The 18872-nt window shown below is 42.0% G+C and overlaps 1 protein-coding gene and 1 non-coding gene across 2 annotated transcripts in view; both read left to right on the forward strand.

Moving 5' to 3' along the window:
- The first annotated feature begins 419 nt into the window (after positions 1-419).
- IARS1 (isoleucyl-tRNA synthetase 1) overlaps positions 420-18872 on the forward strand; it is a 92179-nt gene continuing 73726 nt past the window's right edge. Inside the window, exons 1-8 of the mRNA XM_066326914.1 lie at positions 420-457; positions 2087-2176; positions 4370-4489; positions 4942-5098; positions 5563-5682; positions 8248-8330; positions 15717-15834; positions 18384-18531. Of these exons, the coding sequence (XP_066183011.1) occupies positions 4371-4489; positions 4942-5098; positions 5563-5682; positions 8248-8330; positions 15717-15834; positions 18384-18531 (745 nt within the window). The 5' untranslated portion in view covers positions 420-457; positions 2087-2176; position 4370. The remainder of the gene's footprint in view (positions 458-2086; positions 2177-4369; positions 4490-4941; positions 5099-5562; positions 5683-8247; positions 8331-15716; positions 15835-18383; positions 18532-18872) is intronic.
- LOC136366289 (small nucleolar RNA SNORA84) lies at positions 2679-2812 on the forward strand. The gene has a single exon (XR_010744502.1). It is a non-coding gene; the product is annotated as a small nucleolar RNA SNORA84 (small nucleolar RNA).

Genomic DNA, 18872 nt, shown 5'->3' on the forward strand with positions numbered 1-18872 from the left:
GCAGAGGCCCTTAGTATCCAGTTACTAGGAGAAGCTCAGTGTCTTGGTCTCGCTGGGTTAGAGCCGGGTGGGGTTATCCATGACCCCCAGCACAGCTCCTGCTCGGGTTTGGGCTCGGGGCCTGCGGCTGAAGGCGCTCCCCGGCCCACGGGTGGGGCTCGTTTCTCCCCCGTGCCCTCAGGACTGTTCCCCGTGGCCGTGAGGGGAGCTCCTGGCCCCGCCCCGGCCCCTCACGGGCTCTCCCCAAGCCCCGCCCCCGGCGCGGGCACGCGGGGAGTTTCCCGAGCTGCCTCGCGCGACCGTGACGCGCCGCCCCGGGTGTGCTCCTGCCCAATGGGCGACCGCCTTACAAAGTTCCTTAGTGCGGCCGCAGAGAGCCGCGCGCTGATTGGTCGTGGCGCCGGCGGTGTTTCCGGCCATGCTGCGCCGGGCGCGATTGCATCATGGCGGGACGGAGGTGAGTGTCGGGGGAGCCGCTCCGGTCCGCACCCTCGGCCCCTCACGGTCCCGCCGGCCGGGCTGCGCTCATGCGGGGAGCGGGCGGCTTCGAGACGCCAGGGTGTCGGGGCGCTTGGCGGGGGAGCCCGTGCTGGGCGGTACCCTTAGGGTGTCCTAGGAAAGCGGCGGCTCGTGGCCCGGCAGGTGCCTGTGCTGTCACCACGGTAGCGGTGTCCGGCCGGGCTGGCAGCTTCCCTGCGGCGTTTGGCGTTATCAGTTCGTGTTTTGTGGGTACAACGTCACGTTCATCTGTGTGTTTTACTCCCTGGGGGCTGCACATCTTCTTTGCTTGTTCGGCAATTTAGGCGTTACTATAGCAGATACTTAATAAAGGTTAGCAAGATTCAGGGCTTCATACTTACTTAGCAAGTCTTGATTTCATTAATTATTTGTACAGAGATCTTAAGATCCTTTACAATGCGTAGTGTGTCTTAAGCATTCCCCTCAGCAGCTTTTTAATAAGGGGTGGGTTTGGTGAATGCGCCCCTTTTATTGCTGCAGCTGCGATGTCTTTGATACCTCCAGCAAACTCGTGCTTCCACACCCTGGGAGCCTTTTGGAAACTCCAGAAAGCGTTTTAATTCGGTTTGGAGGTAACATGCGTAGAAAGCAGCTGTCAGGTAATAGAGTTTAGTTGTCACATAAAAGCAGTGTTCAGTAACTCAACTGACCCTGGTTTCTGAGTTTTTATTAAAAAGACATAGTTCAGAGTTGTTTCCAGATAACCTAGATCTCTTTTTTTTTTCACAGTGAAATGTTAGTTTTAATCAAGGTAATATGATGACGAGAAAAATTTCTTAAGCCATCACAAGATACAGTGTAAAACTAGACTCTTGCAGTAGCATGAAGTTTTTGTGTCTAAAGATGAGCATGCGTGTTGCTTTAGCAGTGTTTTAATTGGCTTTTCAGTATTAAAGGAAAACCTTGCATGGGGACAGCTGGGCTAATGTTGCAGTTTTATTCCCTGTATAAGATACTAGCACAAGGTCTTCAGAAGCTTGTTCTGCAGTTCAGCATTCTGTTCCCATCCATCCATCCTTTTGTTTTAATCTTGGTTGTTTCCATCCCTTCTAGAAATGGAGAATTTTGATTATCAGGTGAACAGTTTAGACTGATGTTACTCCAGAACAGTACCTAAAAAGGCAGAAATGGGGTGCCAGGTGTGTATGGAAAGCAGAGCATTGTTTAACTTTGGAGAAGGCAACTGTAGGTGGAGAAAGGAGGCTCCTTGTCTGTGGAGGGAGCTTTGGGCTATTTTACAGAGTAGTTGGTGGGAGAGGGTGACTGGAACAAGAGTAAGAGACTGATCATAATCAGTCTGGAAAGCAGAAACCTTTTGAACCTTTAGTACATCCTGTGTCTTTACACTTAGATTTTCTCAGTCAGCAAAATATCTTGAAATCCACTTGGTTTTAAGCATGTATCTGATGTATGGAAAGTACAACAGTATTTCTTAAATATGGGTTCACTTCATTCATAGTGGTGTTTTAGTTGACTTTTTATTGATTAAAAAAATTAATATTTGAAAAAGCACATATGAACTTGTGAAATTAAACTATTTATGGTTTTAATGCATTTTTTCTTGTAGATAAGAAGCCTAGCTTAAGTCTCAGACTGCTGCAGTAGAGTCTCCAAACTGTGACACCTTTGCTAGTGAATGTCGTTATCCTCTAGAAAAGTGAGTGTACTGAAAAAAAAGTAGCTTAATCGTGCATTGTGTTAACTCTAATGCTTCTTGTCAGCAGAAAATTAATAGAGAGCTCTCCTTGTGTTTACTGATCACTGTAAATGTGAAGTGTTGTCTGAAAGTGGGGTTTTATTAGATATGTTTGTATAATTTCTGTAATATGGTTTGTAGTGTTTTTGCTCAAAGTAATGAAGTTATCCTTGATTATTTTGTGATTTAAAATACCTAGACTGCTTATAATGAGCTTTTTTCTGTGCTGTAGAGATATTCATACCTCTGTCTCTAAAATTATTGTAAGGTGTTGGTTTTTTCCCTCAGCAGAGCTTGAGCCATGGTGAGATTTTCAATGTGCTTTTGCCTGTTGTCAGTCTGGTTAAAATTCTGGTTTGTAACTTGGAAAAAAATAACGGGTAGTGATGGTTGCATGTTGATTCCCAAGAACCTGCTGCTGGTGCAGTAAAGCTGCGATGTTGCTGGGTGTGGCTGGATTGGTGCCCTGTGGTTGCTGGACTCTGCTGTGCCCGTGCAGTGTTTCAGCTGGAGGATGGGCCCACAGTGACTCTGTGATTGACGCAGGGAGTCCGTGAATCCGTGAGCGGCCTCCACAGCCCGGTCACAGGCACACCCCAAAGCCCAGCTCTGTGCACTCACACACTGCTGGCCAGTCTGCAGACCCTCTGCACTCAGCTCTCATTTGGGAGACCTGAGTAGAACGTGCGGATCCCTAAACCTCAGGTCGTCTTGTGGGACATAAAAGCTTTAAGGCTGAATTATTTTATCATTCCCTTTGTCTCTATGATCAAATCACTGAGAAGCCACATGGCCTAATCAGTGCTTCTAGGCAGAATGGTGAAAACTCTTCTACAAGTTGTGTGTAGAGTAACTCGTTGTGGTCAGGTTGGTTATTACCTTTCTAAAATACATCCAGGCTGTGTCCATGTGTTCCTTGTCAGCCTCTGATCTCCCCTCCAGATGCTGTGTTGCCTGTGCATCAGGCTGTGGGATTCTCAGTTATAATAATGTGATCAGGATAATTTGGGTTTATTAGTGGAGAGAATGATTTGTCATGAATACAAAAGTGGTGGAATTGGGGTGTAGCACAGTTTTTCATGGGGGTTCAAGCCTTTAGCTGGCAATTTTTGTGGTCTTCTGTGTTTCATTTTGGAATATTTTGGAGCTTCAGCTGTAACTGGAAGAATTGTCTTCATTCATTTGCCTTTGTTGCTCCTGTAGGGTTAGTACTTACAAACCTGAGTAAGGCACAAGACTCAGGCTTTATGCTATTAGTTGTAATTCTCTCATGGTGATTGAAGCTGAAGGCTGTAGTAGCTACTTCTGTTGTAAGTGTGCTCTGGAGCAGCAGCACTAAAGTGAGAGATGGAAGAACCCTTTTATTCTGTAGGATCATCTACTGCAACCTTCATAACCAATTTTCTCCTGTTAGGGAGCTGCTGTCTTAACACACCCTTATTCCCCAGAGCTTTGTTTAATTCTTGCTGTGGCATTTTATTGAAATCTTTCTATCTCATCACAGGTCTGGAACCAGGCAACTGTTGTGTGTTCCTAATTATGTTGAGAATTATTCTTCCCTGTGTTGCTTCTACAGCATGGAAGTGGGCCTTAGCTTTACTGTACTTTTAAAACTCATGTTCACGTCTGCAGTGGTTTTCATTGTGCTCTCTGCAGTCTGGTTGCTTTTAGGGGCATATAAGATTGCTGGCACACCCTGATGGAAAATGCTCTTTTAAACATGTAAACAGTGTGAATAAATGTGCAGTGAAAAGGAGCCCCTTCAGGAATTTAAAGTGAAACTCTGTGATACAAACTGGTGCTGAAGGGTCAGTTTGAACTTGGAAGCTTTTCCCAAAGGAAAAAACCCAAACCTGTAACCAAAAAATAATTTACCCTTTGACTGTTTTCTCTGGGAAACAAACAAAAAAAAAAAAGATAAAAAAGGGAACAATCTTAGTTGAATGAATGTAGAATCCTTTTCCTGTTCCAAAACTTTGGTTCCAGTCAGTAAAAATTAGGCTTGTTTTGGAATGGAGTGCTGCAATAAATCAGGGGAAACTGAGCTTTGGTTTGGTGATATGGATTTGAAAGATATAAGGTATGTTTGTGGAGTTACTTTTTCTCACTTTTGTTCAATATGTATTTTTCTCTTCTTGATCCTTGTTGGGAAAGAATGGTTCAACAAGTTCCAGAAAACATAAATTTTCCAAATGAGGAAGAGAAGATACTGACACTCTGGAAGAATCTTAATTGTTTCAAGGAATGCCTGAAGCAATCAAAGAACAGACCTAGGTAAGAATATGTTAAAGGCTTTAGCAAATGTGTGTGGCAGTGCAGGGTTGGCTCGGCTGTAATTACTCTTGGTTTTTCCTTGGTTCTGTAAACAGCAGCTGCTCCCTTTTCCAACAGCAGGCCTGGCTCATGCTGCTGTTCCTTTATATTTCACTTGGTGAAGAATCAGAAGTGTTCAAAAGGTTGTAATAGACCTGTATTTTCCTGCCTGGTGGGTTTATAAGAGAAATGGGGAAAGCAAAGAACTCTTTTCTGTTGTGGAGCACTGTGCTGGGGTGTTCCACAGGAATCCTGGTAGAAGCTGAACAAGTTTGAATGTTACTCCCAGTCCCCCTGCCTGTGCTAACAGATCATGGAAGAGGAAGGGATGGATCTTTTCCTCAGGAAACACAAGTACTATAAGCACAGAGTCACCCTGTCTTTGCTTTAATGAGGAATCTTTTATGTTGTAGGTTTAACTTCTACGATGGTCCCCCATTTGCCACGGGGCTCCCCCACTATGGCCACATTCTTGCTGGAACCATCAAAGACATTGTGACCAGATTTGCTCATCAGAGTGGTTTTCATGTTGACAGAAGGTTTGGCTGGGATTGCCATGGCTTACCTGTGGTATGTGTCATGATTTTACCCACAGATACTTCTGTTGGTTCCTCTTTCCCTGTTGTTCCCTGCTTTTCACTCATGTTTCTGTTGCTCTTACACCTGATGTTGTTGCTATAAGAAAAATGGAATTTCCTTGTCCAGTGTGTTTCTCTGGATTTTGTGTGCAGTGAGTTCAGGAGCTTCCTACTGGTCACTTGCACTCTGTTCATTGCTGTGAACCTGCATTTATTTGGTACATTTTTCAGAAACTGTTTTTTTGTATATCTTTTTAAAGATACTAAAGAAACAGTCACGCCAGGATGAGCCTGTGAAATCCCTCCCTAGTTCAGGTGCAGCTCTCATGACATCTCAAAAGATTAAAGGAGCCCCCTGAGCCATATTGTAATGTATAGAACACATAAACTATCCAGGGAAATCCTGAAAGCTTTTGATAACAGGATGTTTTGTTTGGTTGTTTTCTGTGCTCCCAGGAATATGAGATTGACAAGACTTTAGGCATTAAAGGGCCAGAGGATGTGGCCAAGATGGGGATTGAAGCTTATAACAAAGAGTGCAGAGGGATTGTGATGAGATACGCCAAGGAGTGGGAGGTGAGTGAAGGCTCAGTCCGTGTTCTGCTGAGCATTTCTAAATGTGTTTGTGCAGAAGTGTTTCAGGTGGGGTGAACTTCATCCTTTCGTCTGATTGTGTGCATAAATCTCATGTCTTGAAGCTCCTGTGATCATGAAAGGGGAATAAAAAGAGCACCATTGTGGCTCAGAACAGAGAATGCTGTGCTGTCAAGAGGTTACTTACAGGTTACCTGGAGCTCAGAGTGTCTGATGAGATATACTGAACAAATAATAGATATGTTGAGCATTGTCTCTTTCTTTTTGTCTTCTCTTGTATAGAAAATTGAAAGATCTATTTTTGGTTTTCAAATGGAGCCATTAAAAAAAAAATCAACCTCACTGCTTTTCTGCACCTCGGTGCTCACTGTCTTTTCATTGCCACAGTGCAGGGCAGCAGCTTGGAAGGACAGAAATTCTCACATCTGGTTTTGTCACAAGAGGTGTGGGTAAACCTTCAGTCTTCACAGGGAATACTGATGTCAGCTTTGCATCCCAGGAATACAGAAAGAGTATTGGTGTGTGCAAGGTTGAAGAGTGGTAGTTCTCTAAAATGATTTCCAATAAAGCCATCTCTTTTTTTCCCTAGGCAGAACAGTCCTAATTATTTTAATTTTTCCTCCTGCAAAAGTTCTTCTACTTCATCACACTCCTCTGCATGTTTCTAGTCCTGCTGTATTTCTTTTCATGGAAATAGCAGTTTCTTACTTGAGTGTCATTTGCCTCTTGCCCTTCGGGAACATTTTGAAGTTGTGGCCAATGTCTGAAGCAACCAGAGCTGCCTTGGGTAGAGTAACTCTGGCCTAAACCTCAGTGAGTGGCTGGATAAAAAGCAGACAATTTGGTTTTTTCAAATTACACTTTGAAATGCTATATTTCAAACCCATCATCGGTAATTCTTTGTTGCTTTTAGAAATAAAAATAGGAAGATTCATTCTGGTTTCTTGTGGTGGTTTAACCCCAGCTGGCAGCCAAGTGCTAATGAATGGAGATAACAACACTTTAATTGAAACAAAATAAAACATTCTAATGATGCTAATAATAATAGTAAAAGAGGAGAGAGAGGGGGAGGAATAAAAGCAAGGCAAACCAAGTGATGCCCAGTCTGTCTGTGCCCAGTGATTCACAGTTCCTGGTCAAGTCCCCCCAGTTTCTCTACTGAGCATTATTCCCATCCTAAATCCTAAAGAACACAGTCCTTTAACAGCTATGAAGAAGAAAATTAACTCTATCCCAGCCAGACTTGCAACATTTGTGGTACATTTTCTGTACCTTTTAACTTGCTGTGCTTCAGCAACTGCTATTTTTGCAGTGCTGGTTAGTCCAAGCACACTTGATCTTTTGGGTGGTGAATGGATTTTGTAATTTGTTTTGTTCATAAACTTGTGTGTGTATGTGTGTATTTTAGATTATAAAATTAATGAAATTTGTTTAAATACCTTTTGAATTGTAATAAATTCAAGTCTTTTGGAATAGTGCTAGGAGAGGACTTACCAACATTCCTGTTAAATAAACCCTCCTGTTAGAGTATTTCTTTTCTGCCTGGAGTGGTTAGCAAATATTTGAGCCTCATAGAAAAAGGGAAAAGGTTCCTTGGCTGTGAGAGATCTTACAATGCTGAGACCAACAAAATGCTCCAACTTTGTGGATCCTTGTGCTGATCAGTCCTAGGCTATGGATCTTGCTAGTCAGAGTGGCTTAAAGGTCAGGATGGAAACTGATCCATGTCAGGAGCTCAGGTGTTGTATGAAAATGAAGAGGTGAGAGAATGAATGTGTTTTGTGTTTGCTGGTTTGACAGTCAGTGTGGGCAGTGTGTAGCAGCCTCAAGACAGGTGTCCCTGGCTTGACTGTCTGCAGAGCTGGGGTTTGGATGGCTGTGAAGTCTCACTTGTCCCAATGAATCCCACAGCTGGCTCATTCCTCAGTAGTGTCTGCTGTGACCATGATCTGTCCTGAGACAGGGCTGGCACCTGTCATTGCTGTGGCTTTGGCAGCCCTCTCATGACGGTGGGAAGTCAGAGAAAGCACTTGGCCCTGGAATAGTTTGATAACTTGTCATGTATCAATTTCTTTCAGCATTTCTTTGTCTTCAAGTTACATAATGTTTTCATGTAGCTGAAAGCCGATAGACTAAGTTTTCTGGATTTTCACTGTCTCTGCAACAAGTAGTCTTAAAAATAGAAGTGAGAGCACTGTAATGAAAAGCAATTTTCAGGGAATTGAAACTTGGCTGAACCTTGAGTGATCCACCATTTCTGTTTGATGAATGATCCAACTGATTTACCATTTTTGCTGTGTTGAACGCATTTGCCTGTTGTGTGACCTTGGTTCTAAATAACCGTGCTCATGGTTTCATTCCTTCCTTGCCTATTTGAATACACTGTTTGGAGCTATTGTCAGGCTAAAATACTTTATAGATGTATTTCACTGAGATGAGACAAAAGCTGCACTTCAAAACCCAGTCGATTTTTATTTTACAGAATAAATATTGGCAATGTGATGATGCATTGTTAAGATGCCTTTCAATCTCTGTGTTTGTTAACAGTTCAGTGTTACCAGATTAGGACGCTGGATTGACTTTGAAAATGACTACAAAACTCTTTACCCCGAGTTCATGGAGTCTGTGTGGTAAGTGAACCTGCATTACTTTATGGATTTGAAATGTGAAAAACGCTTCTGTCTATCATTGCAAACGTGTTGGTCCGTGTATCATGAGAACTGTTCTGAAAATGCCAAATGCAGATAAAACATCAGGCAGAGTAATTAAAGCGATGTGAAATCTTTCGGTGTCCAAGTGACAGAATTAATTGTCCCATTTTTGCTTCCCCAGGATAGCAGGGCTTTGCAAAATAAAGTGCCCCAACACTGCCTTTAGTGAGACCTGAAATCTTACTGCTCCATGTCAGCTTAAAAGCAGTTATGAAGTTCTATTAATATGTTCCTTGGCTGGTTTAGGAAATTACATTCTATCTCTGCATTCTTGATGTTTTTCACACTGTCAGCTGTAAATGAGCAAACTGTCCAAGCTGAATTTAGCTCCAAACCTCTTCTTCAAGGCTGAATTTAGAGGCTGTGAATCTGCTGTTATCTTTTTCTTGGCAGCACAGTTTGACAGCTGTCTTGGACTCCTGGTGAAGACCTCAGTAAAGTTTGGGTGTTTTGGCAGTGTATTCAGGGTGCTTGTTGGGAGTTCAAAAGGCAAGACAACCTCAGAGGTTAATCAGATTGGTTTAACACACTGAAGAAATGGCAACTGTGAGTCCTTTGGGTGATAGAATGACAAGGTGAATTGCAGAGAGAGGTTTAGCAGAGTATATGCTGACAAAAAGCCATTGTAAAGCAAATTGTGTGCATAATAGGGTATTAATTGAATATTTGGTAATATTAGATTTACTAATCAGATTTAATTGTATAGCTAGTTTAATTGTATAGTAATTGTAGAGTTATGACAATGGATTGACAGACCTTTTGGATGTCCCTGAAGCCACTGCAGAGGGCTGAAGTGCCAGTGAGGTTTCAGTGAGCTTTGGAAGGATGGTGGGAAGACAGCAGATGTTTAACTCACTCAGCTGAAAAAACCCTGCATAATTATAAAGCCAAAACTGAAAGGAAACCTTAATTTTCTAAATTACAAAAATACTTAGTGGCACCTCGAATCCTATTTAATTAGCAGCCTTGAAACCAAACCTGCCTTGAGCTAGCTGCAGGGTTTCTCTCAGCACCCCAAGCCCTTTTTTGGTGGTTTGTTTCTGTCACCACCTCTATAAAAGGCAGTTTCTGGTCTTTTCACCTGTGTTAAAGAGATCACTTCTCTAATGCTTCCTTTGATACAAACTAAATTATATTGATCTAAACATTCAGTGAGATTTCAGGAAGTATGTAGGCAAACAGCCTCTTAATTTTAACTTTCTCTACTTCCCGATACTGTTAAGTTTCTGTTAAATCATGTAATGAAACACATTTTCTGTTTTTTAAAATTGGGTTTTTTTTGGAAAGTCTCTTAGGACTGTCTCAGGGCTGAAGGAGATAATGCTTAGAGAGAGCCCTGTCACTGCAGTTAGAGCGATGCTTTTGGCAGTTCACAATTTCCTGAAAATTAAATTAATAGGATGGTTAACCAGGCAATCATCAGACGCATAAAGTGTTACTGAAGTTACTTTTCATATCCATCAGGAGTGTTAATTTGAGCTATAGGTTCTAGCATCTTTCACAATTGATTCCATTTCTTCCAAGCACCTTTTGAAATTACTTTAAAAATTTTAAAATTTAATGTCCAGCTATGTACGAAAGAGAAACTGCAACTTAATTTCTGCATTGACTGCCCTGGAAACCATATTGGCCTGTCCAGTGGTTTTACCTTGTTGTTGTTCTGTCTGTGGGGCTACAATGCTGATTTTTGGCCCAGAAAAAAAAAACCCTGGGTATGAAAATGCTAGTGGGCATGGCAGCTCTAGGTTTTGTGGTTAAAATATGGTAAGGAGTTTGTCTTTAGTCATATAATCAGCTAAACCAGTCTGTTTAGGTTATTTTTTTCTGGTCTTCCAGCAGCTCTGGAGTGGCCTCAACTGGAATTTTTTTGTGACATTTGGTGTTTTCTTCCTTGTTTCTGTTGAGTTCAGTAAGATAATCTAATACTTGTGATAAATATTTTCACTGGTGGCTGATACGATCCAGATTATTTAGATGGGAAGTACTGAAGACTCAGACACCAAATATATCAGTTGTGCAGTATCTCTACAAAACATTATTAATAAGCTCAGAATGCTAGAGAACATTTGTTTTATATATTTGTAATTGTTTTGTTGGGAATGACTACTGGATGCTGTGTCATATGATGACTGACTAAACTGAATTTTCAGCCTGCTAAGTTTTAACTTATAACAAAACATTCCTTGGTAAAATTGTGGTATCCTGGCAGAATTTTCAGGGGATGATTGGAAGTTGGTGTCAGTAAGAGTGATACTGCACTGGTTTTGCTGGTTAAGATCCAATCAACTCTGCACATATTAAATAAAATAGAACATTGAAGTGCTGATTCTGTACAGTTTGTCCTGCAGCCATCTGGGATCTCAGTTAAAAAGTGCCCTTCACTGGGGCAGTGCAGAGTCATGGTTTTGAGCTGGCATGGCACAAACATGAAATATGTTCTTGCTTGTTTTGTACAGTCACAAGACACTTCCAGTGAAATGGAGAGGAGTTTGATGGGAGCTTAAACTTCTGAGGCGGCCTGAAAGAAACCTTCGGGAGTTGGATTAACTATAAATTGTCTGTCTTCACTTGCTGGGTCGTTGCATAGGTGTGGGCTGGGTGGGAGTTTGCTCCTGGGGCCAGCTCTTGCTGGGGTCAGGATGACAGGATGATGGCTCTGCTGTCCCCAGGTGAGGCCACCAGGGCTTGCCTGTCCTCCTGCTCCTCGGAGGGGTGGCTTGAGCAGATTGCTGTCACCATCTAGTGCCCGAATGAGCAACTGCGGGCTGAGCCTGCTGCAGACAGCCCTGAGCTCTGGGAGGAGGTGCCAGGGACAGCTGGGCTCACACCCGAGACGGGCCCAGCACTGGGCACTGAACCAGAATGATCTCAGAACAGAAGTTCTCCTAAGAGATTTCCAGAAATAGATTTCTCCTAATAGCAATCCCTCTTGCGTCCTGTGTATTCCATGACTAATGATTCTCTAGGGAGATACTGGTGATAAGAAATGTGGTTTGTCCATTTTTCTGTGAGCTACCTGTATTTTTTCCTCTCATTCTTGTATTTTTTTGTGCATTAAGTTCTCTAGTCCCCTTGTTGTTACCTCGTCACCATTCCAGTCCTTGTTGTATCTCCTCAAATTTTCTGGTATAGAGGTATTTTACGTTTCTGATTTGATCTAGAATCTCTCAAGAACCACAAAGGTTACAGCTTAGAGGGTAGACCTGGAGCAGGATGATCTCTGTGTGCCAAGATTTTAAAGCTTTCAGTGGTAGTCGAACACAGAATTTGACAACTTCTGTATTCAAGAACTCCTAGGCCCTGGAACAAAGAAATACTTTTCTGACTTCCTTAAGAAGCTGTCTTTCCAAGATGCTGTTCTAAAGATAGGTCATGTTTGTTACTGGAATTCATGTTCCACTTAGGTGTATGCTTTTTGGATTCACATCCAGTGTTTTTTGAGTACCTTTTTTTCCGGGTTTTTTATGTTCCTAAGCATCTGTTTTTGATTGTTGCTTTCATTTTGATTTCCTCTTGTTTTTCAAGTGTTGTCCATGAGTTGTAGGAAAACCTTTTTCACAGAAGCTCTGCTTCCTGTGGTGCTCTTAGGTGGCAGTGTTTGCTGGACTTTTAAAGGACAGGACTTCTTGCATAGTGTGGTGTTTGTGCCTAGATTTGTTTGGTAGGTCTGCCGAGGCTATAAAATTGTCCTTTTATCTTGATACGAACTGATGTTATGTAACGCAGCAATAATTTTGTCCATTTACCTAAAGTACCATGGGTAAGTTGAAATCCTAGACCTCTAGATCCTGCTGTCCTAATGTCCACAGAACTGTTTACAGTTCCTGCTGTTTTTTCTTTAAAAGAGAAAAAAAAAAAGAGGGGAAAGCACTTAATATATGCCTTTGAAAATAAATCTCACTCTTGGTTATGAGTTAGTTCTCTGGGAAGGCTGGAGTTCTCAAACCCTTAGAAAACCCTTAGATATTGATCAGTATAATCAGAGCCCCTTGATCTCTCCAAGGAGTGGCATTAAGAACTTGGGAAGCTCCTGGATCAAATCCTTCTCTTAGATGTGAACTGGATGTGTTTGACAAGTGCAGCTTTTGCGTAGGCAAAGATGCTGGATTCTGTGTGGGATGCTGGGGGTGTTTTGAGTGCTGCATTCACTGATTCAGTATCTTTTGGAAGCAAAAGCTCCCTTTGCAGGAGTTTGGTGTTTGTGTGCTGTGTTTGTGACTTAGATGAACAAATGTTGCAGGGAGTTCTGGGGAGAGCAAGGCTTGGTTATTGACTGGGCTTGAACTTCATGGCACTTTAGGAACAACAAACTCTTACCACTTTGGGAGTTAAACATTCCTTGCACCTTTAGGGATCATATTCTCTCTTAACGGGAAGCTGAAATACGCATCTTGAATTTTACCATTTCCCGAAATGCATTTTTCTTCAGTAAAGGTCTGAGTGCTGCTCCCACAGCCAACAGGATACAACTAAACTTATTTATGTTTGAGGAGAAATGTCGCAGAATTAGAAGAACAGGATTTAATTTCTCACTTTTGTAAATAAATGTTTTGTTTGTCACTAGAAAGGAGCTCTGTAGTTTCCTTAGATTATTCTTTATTTCAGAAAGCACTGCATTTTCAATTTTGGCTTACAGACCTGGGGCCTCTTTCTTGCAAAATGTCAACATTTTTCAAACCTAAGGATTAAACCAAACCATGTTTTGTGAAGTTGTTGTCTAAAATATTGTGATGACTTTAATCAAAACATGGTCTTCACCTGTAGGTGACTTACTGTTAGAACCGTCCCATCTTTGGGAGGTGCTGTGTTTCAGGTGGGCACTGCTGCAGGGAGCTATTTGGGAGTCATCTCTGCAGCTCTGGTCGTCACACGCCAGCTTTTCTTTTTTTTTTTTTTTTTTTTTTTTTTTTTGTTTTTTTTGTTTTGTTAAGGAAACCATTTTAGGCGCTTTTTAAGACAACAGAGGAGCTTCTGTAGTGGTAATGAGGGGTATGACATCAAACAGCAGTCTTGACTTGATTATAATTCTATTTATTCCACTAGAGCGGGTGTGTGGGGGGACAGGTTGTGTCCTGTGAGGGGCTCAGGGCAGGGATGTGCTCCATCCTTGCTGTGCAGGGCACAGCCAGAGCCCAGGGTGTGCAGTGGGATGGGATTGCCACAGGAGGGAGATGCTGGCCTGGATTGGGAGCTTGGCAGTGTAGTGCTCACCTTCTTGAGCAGAGTTTACAGTTACATTTACAGCTGCATTAAATATTCGGTGTTTCTCTGAGTAGTTTTTGTGTGCTGGTAGTAGGCAGTGTTCTATAGAAAGTAAAGTGGAGCCTTTTTTCTATAGGTGTTTTAGCTGCTGTTTATGAAAGGCAAATAGAACACCTTCAGTAGGAATGCTGTCACTTGTCACAGGCTGCATTAATTATGCTCTGAGGGGGTAAGCATACATTTAAAGTTATTTTAACTCCCACAAAAACTTATGCAGTTAGCCAGCTCAAATTTATATGCTGAAAGCTGCGGAAACTATATTCAGGGATCATTTTTATAAAAGACTGATCTAGATTTATGCATGTCTTAAGATGATAAAATCTCCACTGTAAAAAAGCCACTCAATGCTGTGTTTCAGATTTGGGTTGAGGGTCAGGCAGCCACATCTTCTTGCCTGTGGGTGACATTTCTTGGTTGAACAAGGTTTCTTTGGGGTTGTCTGTAAGGTAAGGCACCTTTGTAGGAGAGCACAGCTTTCAGAGACTCCTGGGTTTCACTCCTTTGTGGCAAAACTTGTTGCTGCTGAGGGTCTCCAAAGCTTTTTCCATCTCAGACTTTGGATTATATAATTTTTCCTATGTTAGTGACCACTCATAGGAGAGTTTCGGACTTTTAGTAGAGGCCCACGGATGAATCTGAGTGGAGTGCACATCTTTTCTATGTGACATTCTGTATTTTCTCCAGCTGCCTCATCTACAGTGTAATTATTTTGATTAAGGCACCACAGGACTTCCATGTCAGCAAGCCAGGGCGTGTCTTTTGATATTCTTCTTTTGGACCACAGGTAAAATCAGTGCCATAATCTATTTGTGTGTTTTGTTGAAGATGATAATTTCAAGCACAGAAGACAAGACACTGACTGAAATACAAGTCCAGATTCTCAAGCACAAAATGCCAGCCTGCAGAAAAAAGTGCTGCTTGCCAGGATTGGGTTGGTTGCTTAGCAATGAGCTATTTATCTGCAGAGGGACCCAGAAAAGGGATCAGGATGGTTTGAAAACACAGTTTGAATAAAGGAGCTTTTAAAGTCAGCAGAGTTGAACGGTTTTACTGTGAAATTCGAAATGACGAGGCTCTGCAGCAGTTCTGATGAGTGACTTGAAGTTGGCAGGATTATTTCAGGCTCGCCCTCTCCTGGCTTACAGCCTGCAGGCTGTGCCATTCAGTGTGCAAGTCAGCAAGACACTGAGAAATGTTGATGATCCTTGAGGAAACCCTGGAATGTTCAGAGTTTGTCCATCACGTGGACACCTTGAGTTGTTGTGTGAAGTGTTTCTCTTCCAGCTTCCATTCATCTTGGGCACAGACTCCATTTGTCACTTGTATTATGAAATGCTGTCTTGATTATTTCCAGAAAACACAAGGATGCAGCTATGCTGCAGGCTGTATTGATGCTTTCCTAAGCAGAGTTACACCTTGGTGTGAGACTGTGATCTTGGAGAGGATCTCAGTTCAACGGAGAACATTAAATTGTGGCCCCATAAAACTGAGTTCATTATTTTTCATGGTTAACTGTGCTCTCCTGTGGAAAATGCTCTCAGATTATCTAGGATTTACTTGGGGTGAGTTGCAGGTGGCTCTCACCTGTATCTGTCTCTGCTGTAGCACTGGTTGCTACAGCAGTAACTTAAGATCATGTGAGAAGTGAACAGCCATGTCACTATACAGCTTTTCTCTGAATGATGGCTGATTTCAGCCTTGTTAATTGTTCAAATTTCAGGTGATCTTCGTAGTTAGGAAATCTGAGAAGATATTTAGATGGAACACAAATCCATATTGCTGATTAGTCTCTGTGCTATGCAGCTAGTGCATGGAATACCAAGCTGCTAGAACCAGCTAAAGCCAAAAATCTGCTAGAAATGCAACTGCAGTCAATTATCCCTTTGCCTTTTGACTTGGATATATTGTCTTTAGTTTGTGGTGGATTTTTAAACAAAATGTGTAATTCGGAAAGAAACTCCAGCTAGAGCAGAAACCCCGTTTTGCAGTTTATATACTCAATGTGAAACAGCAAGTTATTCCTTGTTTCTTGTGTACTTCCAGGTGGGTTTTCAAGCAGCTCTATGACAAAGGACTGGTGTATAGAGGGGTCAAGGTCATGCCTTTTTCTACTGCATGCAACACCCCCCTGTCCAACTTTGAGTCCCATCAGAACTACAAGGTAAGTTGCAATCAAACTTCTCTATTTTCCTCTGTTTGGATTTGAAAAGCTTTAGTAGTTTTTGCTTGGTGGTACCTAAACATGTAATGACATTCCAAATCAGTAGTAAAAATCTAGGTAAATGGGTTAATTTTGATCATATTTTGCTGTATTTGTTTGGATCACTTGATCTTAGACTTCTTCCTTGGTTACTGCTTACAGATGTTTAAAGTACATTCTCTGTTTTATTGTGGTAAATTCCTCCTTCTCAGGGCTCCCCTGTTTTATTGCAGTGGTGATTTTTATGTTGTGTTTTCAGAGGAGAGCTGCAGTTGTCCCTGTCTGTGCACATCTGAAAAGAAGAGGGTCATTGTCAGGGTTTGAATCTTCTGTGAGGGGATTCATAAGAACGTCAAAGACTCTGTAGCTGTAAGATACTCGTTCTTCTAAGAGTCGTTAATTCAGATTGGGAAACACTAGAAAATATTTTACCTAATATAATGCAGGGTTTACTGTGGTTTTTAAAATATTCCTTTAAAAATGAGTGACAAAATAAAGCAAGTGCAGCTTCTCACTTGAAACAAGCTCATGTTCATGTATGTGAAAGCAGCACTTGTGTCCCTCCCAGTTTTCCAAATTCCATGTTTGTTTGTAGATGGAGGTTTTGTATCCTTTCCAAACCTGACCCGGGCCTCCATATCCTTATAATGTAAATCTTTCACTTGCACTGGTAGAGCAGAGAGCTAGCACAGATTGTACATCTGGTCTCTACAACTTGCCTAAAAAAGGCTAGTTTTCTGGCCAGAAACTGTTTTTAAAACAAATGTTTAAATAGACTTGGATTACAAGGCAGCCCACAGATACCAGAGATATACCAGAGCTTTCGGTAATGGAGGGTATTTATACTGAAGAAAAAAATGGTTTGTGATTTATGAAAGAGAGATTTGCAAAGAAATCTTGATATTTGTGACAGTCTAACAACTGAAATAATTACTTTCCTTGTCCTCATTGACTGACATTTCACACAGGCTCAGATAAGTGAGCTTTCTTTAGAACAAAGACTATTTTGGAGGGTTTGTGTGTATGTATATCTGTATTCTCTTTTTCCATAAAGCCAAAGCTCTTTTCTTGACTCTTCATGAAGTATTTAGAAGGAGTTTCTTACTCTAGAACCAGAGGTATGTTTGGGTGGGATGCTGCCCTGCCACTCCATGCAAAAATTATTATTATCATCTGCTAGAAATGGCTTTTGGAAGTTGTGGATCTGTGAGCTGACAGGATTTATTCTTGGTGAGCACAGTCATTTCTGGGTGTGAGGCAGCTGTTGCCTTTCTCACACTGGAAAACAGCCTTTGGCTGCTGATTGATCCTCTGAGAATTGGGACACACACCAGGAGCAACAGGACACAGGAAGCACCTTCAGAACCAGAGCTGGGTGTCCAGCGCACACCTGAGTTAACAATGCCAGCAGCTGTTACTGCATTAAACTGAAGAAGCAGTGTCTTCAGATGAGATTTTAACAGCTAAAACACCACACAATGCCATGACACCTGTCAGCCTGGATGGTATTTTTATGCTTTTCCAGTTGTTTTTATCTACTTGGTGAGCTCAGTGCTTCGGAGAGCAAAGTGAGTAGCCTGCAGTGCTGCCTTGCACTCGGTAGAGACAGAACAGAGAGCTCAGTTTCTGCCTGGTATTGAGCACAGGCCATGTGTTATGTAATATTTATGTTTTACTGTTGACTGCACCAGATGTTCACAGCAAAATCCCTCTGGAGCAGCCCTCAGCTCAGACATAAATAGCTGTCTGTCCCATGATGCCATCAACTGTTCCATGATGCTGGATGGAAACCAGAGTGCCGCACACGAGACGTGCTGAGGCCATGGGACCTATTCTGGGCTTAGGGTTGGTGTGCACTGCCCCCTCTGAGCTGGCATTTAGAATGTTGTAGTGAAAATTTCACATTAGACTTGCTTTTACAAGCAGCTTTTCATCATATGTGAAATGTGAAGTGACTGAATAGGGTTGTACTTGGCTGAAAGAAAAACTTGTTTTCAGGGGATTTTTTTGGGTTCGTTTGAAGGTGAAGTTTTGTAGAGCAGCTGACAAAGGTCTCCTTCCCTGAGGTTTTTAGTCTTAAATATTGACATACTCTTGTTTTTACGTACCCCAAACTTCCCCCCCCTTGTTAACAATAGCTTAATTATAGATAAATCATTTTATGTGATGGCTGTTCTTCCTAATCCCTGGCTGCAGAAGAAAATGTGGGAAGGGCTTTGTTTAGCAGTATCTAAAACTGCTGATTTTCCCTACCCTTGAGATTGGTTGTAAACTTCAAAAATGGGGTTATAAGAGGTACCTGAAGGAACTGCACTTGTCTGTCTTTGGTGTTTTGGCAGCAAATCCCCCAAATCTCCCTGCTCATGGGAGATTTTAGCCCTGTGGCCTTGGTGGACTGACAGACTGCGCTGGTGTAATGAGGAGCTCAGTGACCGGTGCTCTATTCTGACTTTAATGCCACTTCACCTTTTACATTACAGATGAACATGGCATGTTATATTGTTTTGCAGGATGTTCAGGATCCTTCAGTGACCGTGAGCTTCCCACTGGAGGAAGATCCAAGTGTTTCTCTTGTTGCCTGGACCACGACTCCTTGGACCTTGCCCAGCAATCTGGCCCTTTGTGTTAACCCTGAACTGCAGTATGTAAAACTGAGAGGCAAGTGTTGACCACCTCTTCCTTCAGTGCCTGTGAATATGTACTTAGGTTTTGTGTTTTAGGCTGGTTTATGTTAAATTTACAGAACTTTTCTGGGATTGAACCGGTGGTAGTTTGAAGGATGGGATCCACTTTGTGGCTGATGATTTCCAGCTGCTCTGCTCTTGTTATTTAACCTCAACTGAGAGACCTATTCCTTAAAAAATACTGAAATAATAATAAAAAAGGTGTGTGTGTGTGTGTTTGTAGTCTTTAATTTCACCTTCATCTACAAACACCTTCCCCCCCTTTTTTTAAACAATGTAAAATAGTGAGTAGGAATTTCCAGTTTCAGCATAACC

Source organism: Sylvia atricapilla, chromosome 11, assembly GCF_009819655.1.
Source record: "Sylvia atricapilla isolate bSylAtr1 chromosome 11, bSylAtr1.pri, whole genome shotgun sequence".
Classification (NCBI taxonomy): Eukaryota; Metazoa; Chordata; class Aves; order Passeriformes; family Sylviidae; genus Sylvia; species Sylvia atricapilla.